The sequence below is a fragment of the Serinus canaria genome, chromosome 8 (genome assembly GCF_022539315.1).
Source record: "Serinus canaria isolate serCan28SL12 chromosome 8, serCan2020, whole genome shotgun sequence".
NCBI lineage: Eukaryota > Metazoa > Chordata > Aves > Passeriformes > Fringillidae > Serinus > Serinus canaria.
Genome location: NC_066322.1, coordinates 13,840,045 through 13,852,825, shown reverse-complemented (window position 1 = coordinate 13,852,825; position 12,781 = coordinate 13,840,045). Strand labels below are relative to the sequence as shown.

General features: G+C 36.5%; 1 protein-coding gene across 2 annotated transcripts in view; it reads left to right on the top strand.

Annotated features, from left to right (window-relative positions):
- Nucleotides 1-12,781, top strand: part of TTLL7 (tubulin tyrosine ligase like 7) — a 64,159-nt gene that overhangs the window by 16,907 nt on the left and 34,471 nt on the right. For both annotated transcript variants that reach the window (XR_007778179.1, XM_018912299.3), the window contains exons 3-8: nucleotides 2,936-3,111; nucleotides 3,265-3,396; nucleotides 4,309-4,430; nucleotides 5,113-5,180; nucleotides 10,251-10,409; nucleotides 11,727-11,943. Coding sequence is in view for 1 of the 2 variants with exons in the window: in XM_018912299.3 (XP_018767844.2) it covers nucleotides 3,087-3,111; nucleotides 3,265-3,396; nucleotides 4,309-4,430; nucleotides 5,113-5,180; nucleotides 10,251-10,409; nucleotides 11,727-11,943 (723 nt within the window). In the remaining variant the exon portion in view is untranslated. The remainder of the gene's footprint in view (nucleotides 1-2,935; nucleotides 3,112-3,264; nucleotides 3,397-4,308; nucleotides 4,431-5,112; nucleotides 5,181-10,250; nucleotides 10,410-11,726; nucleotides 11,944-12,781) is intronic.

Below are 12,781 nucleotides of genomic sequence, written 5' to 3'. Positions count from 1 at the left end.
TCTGTTGTATAGAATTAAAAAAGAGCTGTAGGAGCTTGTGGCTGCCAGGGCCTGGACACTGCTGATGTTGCCTGTCCGAGTGAGCTCTCTTCCTTCCAGCTTCCTCCCCTCAGTAGCAGCCCTTCATGTATTGCTTCATTGCACACCTTGCTGAGAGGTGTATTCCCGTCTCTCTCAGGTGATCCATTCCTCTACTTAGAGAGTTGGTCATCTAAGGGCAGTTAGAGGAACAGTTGCAGTTTATCTGGGAAGGTTGCATCTTCCTCAGCAGGATGGTGCTAGGTTTTCTTGCTGCAGAATTGGAGCATCTCATGCTACTGCACTGGGGGTGCACAAAGCAGGGAGGTTTAAACAGGGGCAATTCTACTGCTCCCATGGCTTAGCCTACAATTCACAGCAGCAATTCACTGCTCTGGGTAATGTGTTCCCCCAGATGAGATGCAGTGTCTCTTGACGTGTCATGTCATTACTCTTGATCTGTCACTTGACATGGTAGGAAAAAATGCTGAGACTGTCCCATTTCACTGGACCTTATTTGGCTTTTGGAAGGGAACAAAGGAAGGACTGCATCCTATGTAAAATATTTTGGAAAACTAATGGTTTAGAACTGCTGGTGCTTTGGTATTCAGTGAAACGCTTGGTTGGACTACTGAAGAGAAGTCAAGGAGTTGTAAAACAATTTTTAATTATTACATACAAGCTGAGGTCAGAATACGAATATTTATTGCTATGGAATGGAGCTTTTGAAAAGTTAAAATCCTAAAGTAAGTCTGAGTACAGAGTACAGTACCATTACTTTGTTTTCCATATGGCTGAACTACTACTTGTCCTTGGAATACTCTAAAGGTAGCCATAAATCTTTACCATTAACTCATGCACGTGTGCTTAAAAGTTGACTGGTCACAGACCTTGAGTGTTGGTACATGCTATTTAGACCCTAAAGAGTATTTTGAGAAGAAAAGAATAGTGTCTATCTAAAGAAAAGCAGTAATTCAGCAGTGTGGTGCAGTTTGGAATTTTGTGGTCCACCTTCAGAACACAGTGTGTTACAGTAACTTTGGGCAGATAATTTTCTGTGATTCTAAGATGAATGAAAGTTCTGTGAGCTGCTTGCTTTTCATTAGCATATCATAGCTTGTAAATCGTGCTGTGTTAGTAAAGGGCTGGCGTATCCCCCAGGACAATGTTGGTCCTCTTAACATTCTTCCAAATTTATTAGAAGTTTTTAGTCAGCACAGCAAAGAAACAACTGCCATGCATTTTTGTACATTCATAGAAGTCCTTAATTGGCTAACAGATGTACTTCAGTATTATTCCCAGGAACTAAACATGTCTTGTACTCTGGTGGTATTCTTAGCCTGAGAAACAGATAACATGCAATAGCCAGTGAGTCACTGTGCCCAGCACTGCTTTTCCTTCACAGTAGTTTTAAGGAGGACAAATGCTTTGCTTTCCCAACTCTGTGTCTAATTTTAGTATGCCAGTGGGCCCAAGGACTTTCAGGCCACCTTCTCAGATAATGTCATCCAAAACATTCAAACTTCAAAATGGCTGGAGTGTTAGTGCTGTGCTGTCTGACATTATATCTGTGTATAAAACATCTCCTGTTCTTTGTGGATAAATACTCAGGGGCACTAAATGGACATGAGGGAGATTTGTCTTGTTACAAAGCAGAATTTGACTCCTGGTGTATTTGTGACAGTCATAAAAGAACCATAATCTGTTCTTTTTATGCTTTTGCATTTCTGGGCTGGTAATTGTAAATGGCTGTCTTGAAAGGAAGTTAGATCTTGGAGCTCAAAATATCTGCTTTTGTAGTTTCTTAAAAGGCGAGTGACTTGTCCAGAACATGCATCTCTCTCTCCTCTGTTGTGTGTGCACATGCACAGAAAAAGAAAAAATGTGGATTTGTAAGTAATGTTTTAGTAATTTTTGTTAATGCACATCTTGTCCAGTCTTATGATCACATATATTTTGCATCATAAGTCATGGCTGAATCTGACTTTGCTGTAATTTTCTGCTATTTATAGTTGAAGAAATCCCTTGTGCTCTCTATAAGCTATTTTAAATAAGTCTTGCAATCACCAAAGGCATCAATATAAACTGATCTAAAGCTAGTGTGAGGAACTTTAGCTACACATAAAACTGCAGAATAGAAATGAAAGCTTTTAAAGATCAGTAAGATATTATATATGTTTTGAAAACAGCTGGGCCTAAAAAACTTCTTAGTAAGTGTGATTTTTCATGTAGTGCTGTATTCATGAGGGAAAAAAAATAAAAGGGAATTTTGTGTGACTGTAGATGTAAAAAATAGCATTTTATGCTAATAAATGTTCACTTTAAAAATTGAAAATTTAAATGTTTGTCAACCCAAAATGTCTTCAAATCATATCTGTTGTGTCATGAAGTAGTCATGAAACTGCACCCACGTTACCACACGGTTATTGGACAATTCCTTTAAAAACATTGTGAAAAGTGAAAAAGCGGAAACAGATTATTACTGTGATTTCAGTTATTTCCCATTTGGTACTGAAAACCTATCACACAGTGTGTCTGATTTTAATTCTTAAAATATGGTTTAAAATATAAAACTCTAAATTAATTGAGCTTTATGGAGATAGAAAGTGGCATTATTGATTGAATTGTGTTACCTATTTTCATGTCCAAAATGTCCCATACCCAAATGAAAATCAGAAAAAGAGGTAATATAATTTCCTTTTGAAAATATCACTGCAAAATGATTTTTCCAGAAAGAAAATAATTGAACTGCAATGAACAAAGTTTGGTATTTACAATAGCTTGATCAGTCTTCTAAAAGAAGCAATTCTTTGTACATGCAATTAAAAGTGTTCTTATATGTAGTTGCCTGCTATTTACTTTTTTTTTTTTTCAGGATCTGTCTATGAAAAAGTCTCTCTTATATTTTTTAACACAGGTATCTATCCATTCCAGAACTAATATTTGCTACAACCTGAGACTGAAATGGCATGACTGGAGTTTTAAGTAATTTGGCTTTGACAGTTTCACCGTTTACTGAGAAGTTGGAACAGAATTTGAACTCTATTTCTGCACTATCCTAGGTTATAATGCCATCCTTTCCTAATGAGGGAGGTATGCTAGTCTTGGATTTTTAATATACCCTAGGAATTTTTCAGTATGCTTGTACTTATAAATTGTGATGGAGTACTGTTTGTATTTTTATTTAATTTGTATATATTATTTGAGATATAAAAATGTTAATAGTTACAACATTATTTTTCAAAGATAACCAAGGAACTGCTCCTCTCACTTTGAGTTCGGAACTACCCTATCAGAGCACAATTAAAAGAAAAGTCAGAAAGAAGAAGAAGAATGGAGTCATCACTGCCAATATTGCTGGCACAAAATATGAAATTGGTAGGAAGCTGCATATTTTGTTTACATCCTAATAACCTTTGATGTGAGAGAGTTACTGATCAATGGAGTGAATTAATGGATTCTGTATCAAGCTGACAGTGAGACATTTCTGAAGGAGTTTCTTTTATAAGAAACCTGGGGTTTTCTTATAACATTTCATTCATAGCTTTGGATACTGTGCATCTATTAATCCCCATTTGTTACTCATATTGATTCCCACTTGTTACCTTGAAATGTAAAAAACTTCAGTAATCAAGAAAGCTGTGGAAGAGCTTTCTAAATACATGTTATACATGTGTTTGGAATTTTATTAAAGCCTTGAAAGATAAGCAGTGTAAATTCCATGTTAAATACTCTAATTGTTATACAGAGACTTCTCAGTAAAATCTGTTAAGGTTTTGTATTTTTATTTTTAGTGCTAAAATATTTTTTTCCTAGAATCAGAGTTATGCATGGCATGTAATCAGATTTTTTTTAAATTAAAATAATGCATGCATTTGCTTTTGCAACACTGTACCTTCTCTAAGGAGGCATTTTTGTCCCTATCTGCAGTGACACTTATAGTCATCTCTGTTTTAAAATTAACTTATGGCATAACCAAGATTAAATCTAACTGCTGGACAAGAGGATTTGTGCTGGATGATTGGGGAATACCTTGAAGGTCTTTGCAGCTCCCATCAGTGCTTGTGCTGATTCCTGCCTCACTATAAGGTGCTGAAACATTGTAATGGCAGGTTTGCAAGAGACTGATGGAAATATTGCAAGATAAATAGCTTGCCTTGATAACATTGTTCTCTGATGAAGGGTTCTATATTGGAAGTATTTAAAATCTTAATTGATTTTTTAAATGTTGAAAATGAATCTATTTCTGTTCTATTCAGAATAGTCCCTAAGAGTGTGATTTCTCCCCAGTGCGTATAGTAATACAAGAGATGGGATTTGTGAAAACGCGTGATGAGGATGAAACAGCAAATCTGATCTGGAGTGATTGTGCTGTGCAGCAAGAGAAGATTGCTGAGCTGCAGAACTATCAGGTGCAGTGGTAGTTAAGATTTTTGACATGTTTCCATAAACTGCTTGACTCTGAAATGTTCAGTAATTGTCAGTAACTGTTTGTGTGGAGGGGAAAAAAACCCACACAAACCACAGGCTGCATTAAGACTGTACCACTGTATAGCTTAAAATCCTATTCTCTTTTCCAGAGTTATTTGTTCTCACCACTTGGAATCTGGGATATAAATATTTGGGGCTGTTCTTTCATGCTTTTCTCTGCCAGTTGGGTGTTGTGAATGCTCAATTTAAAGAAGATACAAAACATCATTTCTAAGTTTTTCATAAGCTTTGAAGCAGTAAGCTAAGAAACAGAGCTCTCTCTCCACAGTCCTGTGAATAATATTTTGGGTTTTTTACCATTATCTTGTGTTTGCATTCTTTGTTTCTAGATAGTTTTGTGAATAAAAGTATGATAGTCTCATGTATGAAATTAAATCAATGGGCACTTATATGGATGGAAGAGAATACAACTTTGCAGCATCTTTAGCATTGTTAAGAATAGGTAGTATAGTGTGAGATGATATTATCTTAAATAATTTAGATTTAACAGTACTTTTGTTTGCCTGAGCATGCAGTTGAATGTTTTAAATGACTGTAATTAGGTATGCCAGGAAAATGAAAAAGTTGCAATTAATTTTCCTATTTTTTTTCCTACTTCCTCAGAGAATCAACCATTTTCCAGGAATGGGAGAGATATGCAGAAAGGATTTTCTGGCAAGAAACATGACTAAGTAATATTTCTTTTTATATTTAGAAGTTTTCCAGCTGTGGTATTTAATGCAATGATGTACATAACTATTGCTTTTGAGGCTTGTTTATTTTTACTAAGAAACTAGGAGAGAACCAAGAATAATTTTCAAAGTTCTTTGATAACTTCAGCTTTGGTCCTGGACCTGTAGCATTGGAGTGGGCTACTTTTTTTCTCCATTTGACTTCAGTGGAGTATTATGTGGGTTCACTTCTCTGTCTAAACACTACAGAATGTGGGTGAGTCTTGAATTATTGTACAATAAATCTAACACATAATACACCCACGTGAGTATCCCATAATAGTAGAACAGAATAAAAGAACTGTATGTGGCTGGATAGTGCATCTGGACTATCCTGTGCAATGTGCTGTAGGACAGCTCTGCTTCATGTAGGACACTAGACCTGAGGACCCACTGAAGTCCTTTCCAACCTGACCAATTCTGTGATAGTACTTGTTTCAAATAATTAATGGCTATATTTTTGTGTATATCAAATATAGAAAATGTGAAGCATCTTACTGTTTATATAAGAAATTAGTGAGGCTCGTTTGTCTAATTACAAATTCTCATTCTAGTGGAATAACTGGGTTCTGAGGAATTATCCTAGCTGAGAATCTGTCAGTAAGACTTGTAAGAAAACAATACAAAATAATGATCTGATAGCCTAGTAAGGAAAGGTTTGAGGGTAAATATATGTCAATATTTTATTCTAATCTAAATTAGTTTGTAGAGCAGTTATTAATAGAGCTAATCCTTTGGCCCTCAACCTGACTTACACAGCTTAACTGCTAACAGAACAGAATTTGTTTTCATATGAATGTAATTGATGTGATATCCTCTCTGCCTCTCTCTGTCTCTCTGTCTCTCTCTCTCTCTCAATTTCTTTCTCTTTCCTTTTCTGTTCTCTAACTGGAACACATAACATGTAGAATGTATGCCACTATTATGATGCAAATACTGCGTGCATTGCTGTGGTGTCTCCATGTCCTGTGTGTGGACTAGAGCTCGCCTTGTCAGTGGTGCTGCACAAGCACTTTTCACTGCCCTTCTCAGACTGAAAGTAAAACCAGAGATAGCACATGGAGGCAAACAGCTGTTTGGAGAGGTCTTGGAAATAGTCAGTCAGCTTGGTACACAGTCCTGTGTATTGCTGCAGTTCTGTGATCTTTTTTAAAAAATATGGAAAATGAAAAAAAGGCTCTTGTTATCATGCACTCATTCTTTCAAATACAGTCTGATGATACCTCTCTCAACCTACTGAATTCTGAGTTCAAAACACAGTTTAAAGTTACTCAGTGCTGAGATTACACATATAAGATAAGATGGGAATAATTTCTCTTACATTATAACCCTGGCTCAAACATCTATGTTGTGACTTCATTTAATATCAGTAGATATATCAGGGCTTAATCAGTTGGGTTTTTTTCTCAATACTGGCCTTCACAACTCAATACTTAGTATTCATACTTTATAAAAATCAAAGTGGTATGTGTGAGATTGCTGGTGAAATCCTAAGTCAGTTGGGATATGTGCTTGAGCAGGCTCTCTCTGTAGAACGCAGGATTTTGTTTCCTATAGCTCTTGGTCTGTCGTCAAATTTGCATGTCTAGAAACACTAATTTTCTTATCTTGTTTACTGCTGCATGCCATCTTTTCTATTCCCATTACTGACTTTACTGATTACTATAATTGAGAGATAATGAAACTATATTGAGAATTGGTAGAGAGTAGACTTTTTTCTTTTACTTCTATGTTTGTTGTTGTGCTGATTTCACCCTTCCATTTTATGCAAGTTGTTGGGAATAAAGTGAAAGAACAAATCTACCTGACTTTGAGAGGGAAATACTATTCAGGAGGTAATGCACTTCAGGAGCTCTTTTTTCAGACAATATCCAGGCTCTCTGGATCACAGGACCATGTGGTTTTCACATGCAGAAAGCTGGAAGGGAGCAGTGTAATACCTAACATGTGTAATTTGAAAGAAGACAACTCAGCAAAGAAAGTGTAGGAACACAGAATAATGGAACAGATGGAAAGAGGAATGTAACTGAGAAAAAAAGGCAGGCATGAACATCATTTTCAAGGATAATAACAAGAACACAAAAAAGAAAACAGTAACAATAGAAGTGCCAACTAGTAGGGCCAACTAGATCTTAAGAGGTCTTTGTGAAGGGTCTCTTAGATGAGAGCTCCTTGTGTGAAGGGTAAGTGTGGTTACAAATTGAATTCAGTAAATGGGGGAGAAGGTGCACGGGATGAGTGGGAAGGGGCACGGAGTCATCTATGCAATATTGTCTTTTCCAGCACCTTTGTTGATTATATTTAAAAGGTTCATGAACTGATCCAAGGGCCAAGAATCATTCTCATCTATATATATCCACTGACATTTCATATGTGAAGAGTCAGATGATTTTGAAATTTAGGCAGTGGAATTTGCTTTATTAGACTGAAGGTTGTGCCTTTAGTGAGCTATGTTTTGTTCAACACCATTGATTCTTTTGTACAGAAAGCACTCTGAGATCAAGAGCACAGTCTGACCACATTTGTGAGCTAAAATAGTACTCAGAAGAGCAATAATTTGCTGTTTATTTCTCAGACCTCCTGATAAGGACAGCAAATGCTAAAGGATAGAGCAGCACAGTGAAAAAATGGTTACTCATGACAGTGGACAGCCCATGTGCTGAAAAATAGGGCTATTGTAATGGAATAGGCCTTGATTCCACAGGCTACTTAATGATGTTCCTAAGCCCTTTCTGAATAGGGCCTTGCAGGGAAAGAACAGAGCTGAATTATTTTTTTGATAGTTTTAGTGAGCCCCAGAACCTATAAACAATGCTGAAGTATTCCACTTCATAATATTAAGTGTTTGTAATCTACCCAGTTATGCATTAAAAAGATAAGGCATATAGAACTGATATAATTTCAGACAAAAAATAATATCAATGTATCAGGAATAGCTTGAAGCTATATTCAATGAGTAGGGAGTGTGTTTATTGAAACCCTTGAGTAAGTTAACAGATCTCTAGCTTGTAACAGGATGCATATGATAAATAATCTGGAGAGGGATTTAAACTAACACAGAAGTTGCTTTTTGGCCTAAAAATAGGATAATTTCTGCCTAGATAAGGTCCTCAGTTGGCAAACTAATAATATTCGTAAAGACAGAGCAGATGGAGAGTAGTTTAACAATATGAATGAATTAGGAATTCAAATATCTACTTCTGTTTTCAAAAAGTTTTCCTGAATATTTAGTGGCTTTCATTGAACTAGATTTGTAAGAACAATAGTTACAATGAAGCTGCAGAAGCACTGAACCTCCCCCAGTAATGCTGTAGCTATTGTGGTTTCTGCAGAGTGTTTGTTGGGGAGTTGGCTACACAGTTTGGTGACAGTGTATCCATTATACCAGTAGGGTTTGGCTGGGGTCCTAGCCCTACGCACGTGGCTGTAAAAAAGCTCTGTTTTTTCCATTAGTATTTTAGCCACTTAAAGAAAAAGTATCTGCCCAAGAGTATTACGTAAGTTTATAGTAGAAATGAAAAATAGAAATTATATTTCCTCTTTTACACATTAATTATGCTGATGCTATTAGTTTTCAATACAAAAGGAGAAATATACCTAAATCTGTATTTAATTTAAAAATATTAAACTTCATCATAGTGGCATTTAAAAAAAAAAATCAATGTTGAGGAACTTCCTGTTTCACATAATTTATTTTTAAACTTCCAGTTCCTTTCTGTAGGTCTGTGGATATTTGTATTTTAGATGGGTCCACTCTATGCTACAGAGTAGTTGTGAGTTACCTGAACTAATTTCATATGAGGTTCTGTATGAAGGAAGTTTCAGGTACTCTGAGTACCTGAAACAAGCTGGCTACACCAGTGTAACTCAGCAAAGAGTGAAGTTATCCTGTTGGGAACTATGATACCAGTGTACATAGTACCACCAAGTCCCCGTTGCTCCTACACCTTGGCTGCTAACCAGCGTTAAAGCAACCTGTGTGTACCTCAGCCATCCCAACAGCGTGGTGGGGCTGTATCTTCCTGTCTGCCACTCACAGCTCTGGGTGATGGACACTTTTGCCACCTGAATTCTTTACCATTCTTCTTCTTTCATTTCTGTTCACAGATAACAGAGGTATAGGATGAGATACACTCACCACCTCAGCTGCCACAGCTATTAAAGCAGGGAGATCAGGACCTTGCTGCATACTTTCCCCAGATTCAGAGTTTGATTCCCTATTTTTATTTTAGTTCTTTTACTCCACCCCTTCACTCTACTCCCTTGCTGCTTGATCTTGCTTTGAATGTCTTTGCTTTCTTTTGATTAAATTAGGTGCTTTTGGAATCCTTATCCAAATATACAGAGACCAAAGACTAATCAAAGCTTGTGTGATTTGTCCTATATAGGAAATGAATTAGTTGCTTGGCCTGTGTCAAAGTCTATTTACTACAATTCGTTATTTTAAAAATCTTCCAAAAGGAACAAAAAACTCTTCTTTAATTTTTCCAATTGCTTTTTAATTTTAAATTCAGTCTTTTTTGCACCCAAGAAGAAACTCCAAATATCCCAACTCCTCTTTTTTGTGTTTGTTGATCCTCATAGCTCCCCAGACACCTACCAATATGAAAATTAAAATACTTCCCAAGTGCCACCTCCGCCCCCCCAAAAAAAAAAAATCCATAAATTCATGATTTGTTAGGAGTTCGATATTTCTAAGAATAGGAATAGCATTAAGTCATTTGAGTAAATGGCCAAAAATTGTAACAGGAGTGAGATGGATGCTAAGAAATGAGATGGATACCAGTAACATAATAAGCACATAAGCAAAAATGCTCAAGATAGTCTGCTTTTAAATCTAACACATTCACACTCATATGAATATGTAATCGAGTGCTAACTATTCCTAAAGAAATGCAAAAATTTGCTTTCATATTACAGAATTTTGCTGAAAAAACTCCCTTGTCAAATTGTCATGAGTGTTTTTTAATCTTGAGGATTGAAACATCAAAGTAGTCAAAAGATTTTAACTCAATTACCCTTTTTGTGCAGAATGATCAAGACTCAGCCTCAGGAGTACAGTTTCATTCCTCGAACATGGATCTTTCCTGCAGAATACACACAGTTCCAGAACTATGTAAAAGAATTGAAGAAGAAACGTAGACAGAAAACTTTCATAGTCAAACCAGCTAATGGTGCGATGGGACATGGGTGAGTTGTGAGTTAACTTCAGTCTTCTTTCCTGAAGGTGAAAGGTGAAATCCAGTGCTACTTACAGCATTAACAGAGGCTGTGTATTGATAAGAAGATTGTATTTCGAGTTGTGTGAAAGTCAGTGTATTGGGTGAAGGCTTCACAAGCATTAAATAAACTCAAATAATTATTATGAACACAGTTGTATTATTCACAGTATTGTGAATTTTTCTGCTGTGCTTAGATTAATAGGGTGAGATTGTATTGTGCATAAATGGCTGGAGGCTGCAAGGGATGTGTGTGGGAGGTCAGGATCTTTCACAGCTTTAAAACCAGCTCAAACACCCCAATGTGTTCTTAAACTGCAGCCAGTCAGAGATGCAGAAATGTGTTTGAGAGCAGCAGCCACAACATTTAGGAGAGACAGAGGAGATGCTGTTGGGGATGTGGCTGGATGTGCACTTTAGAAAGCAGGGCACACCCCTGAAAAGACTGCAACCTGCAGTTGAGTTGAAGAAATTTTGTTTTTGGCAGGGCCACACAGTAAAAATCCAATGAGATAAATATTGCAATTGTATTTTTAGTTTTTTGAGGTTTTTTTAGATATTTTGGTTTTAGCTTTTATTGCTTTTAATATTAATTTGATTTTTACTATATAATAAAGCTCTTAGTTTTTCAGCATATGTCAGAATTACTATAAAGGTAAGGCTCCCAAAATTTTCAATTTCTTCATTTTTCAGTCCTCCTGATAAGGGCTAAGATAAGCTAAAGGGAAAGGTACCAGCATAGTTCAGAGAAATTTCTGCAAAGTACTTCACTCTATTAGGACTATTCAGTACCAGACCTCTGAAACGTATAATGAATAATAGTGAATAAGGTTAAGGTAGCCTTAAGGTTCTGGGAATTTTAGGTTAATAATTATATACTGAAAATATTAGCTTTTACAGGTATTTAAACTAGAAGTTCATAGTTCATATATAAACCTTTTTTCATTCTGGTGTGAGGGAACTGGAAATACAGAAATACTGAGCTTAATCTATGCCATCCTCAGTCATACAGATCAGTGTCCTGCTTTGCAAACTTCAGCACCTAAGGTTTGCACTGAAAGTTCTTTGCAGTCTGTGCCTCAGGCAGAAGTTGTGACAAAGACTGGAAGTCTATTTTTAGAGCTGCATGAGGAATAATCACAGAAGCTGGAGACTGGTCGTTCTGCCAAACAATTTCTAAGTGTAGAGCACACCCATTATTACAAATTGTTGAATCAAAGCAAGCAGAAAGTTACTTTGAAATGACCAAGTAATGTCCAAGTTTTAAAATAACTTTTGTTTTTACCAGGATCTCTTTAATAAGAAATGGAGAAAAATTACAAGCTCAGGATCACTTAATTGTTCAGGAATATCTTGACAAGCCATTTCTTATGGAAGGCTACAAGTTTGATTTACGTGTGTATATCCTTGTAACCTCCTGTGATCCATTAAAAATATTTTTATATCATGATGGACTGGTGAGAATGGGCACGGAAAAGTATCACCCCCCTAGTGACTCAAATTTGGTAAGTCAGAGTTCATTCCAATTTATTGCTTATGGTATAGACTTTAACCTGTGTAGTGTTTGCAGGTGGTAAAATTAAATCAATTGGGACTTGAGTTCATCTGGATAAACTTCTGCATTGTCATTGAAGAGGAAAAATTTTATGTGAAAAATACTTAACACATGGTTTTCTATCAAAATCACAAGTATAGCCACATTATTGCTTATATATAAAATTTTATATGACTTTGCATGTCTGTATGCTAAAGAGTTTAAATACATTCTAGAAGAAAGCAGAAGATAACAACCCAGAAAATAAAATCAAATCGCTGAAGAACAGGCACATTGCTTTTATATTCATCTGAGACTGATACTGGGGTGGCAGGTGCTAATACACTTTATCTCCTGCTAGATCCATGAAGTTTGGAGCCTTTGCTGAGGGTCCTGCTAGGTTTCAGTCATTGTGTTGGGAACTGAGGCAGAAAGGAGAGAATCAGCACTGCAGGGGCCCAGTGCTCACTGCAGTCCCTGAACACGAGGGAATCTCCTGCTGCTGCTGCTGTTTGTCAGTGACTGCTTAAGCAGGGACAGGAGTATGTACTTGGCAGCTTTAGGGTGATTCAGTAGAGCTGCCTGTAAACATCGAGAAAACCAAGAAATAGTAAGGGTCATGCTAAAGATTTTACACAATTTCCTCCTTTTGTTCCACTGTATAGCATGTTGCTCTGTTGGGGGGTATAAACCCTTCTCTTTTGGCTCTGACTAAAATGCACATGTCTAAGAAAGAAGTCAATTTGCAGCATTGGAAGATATTAGTAGATTAGGTTTGTTATACCTCTCTCTGTATTCCATGTAATTAT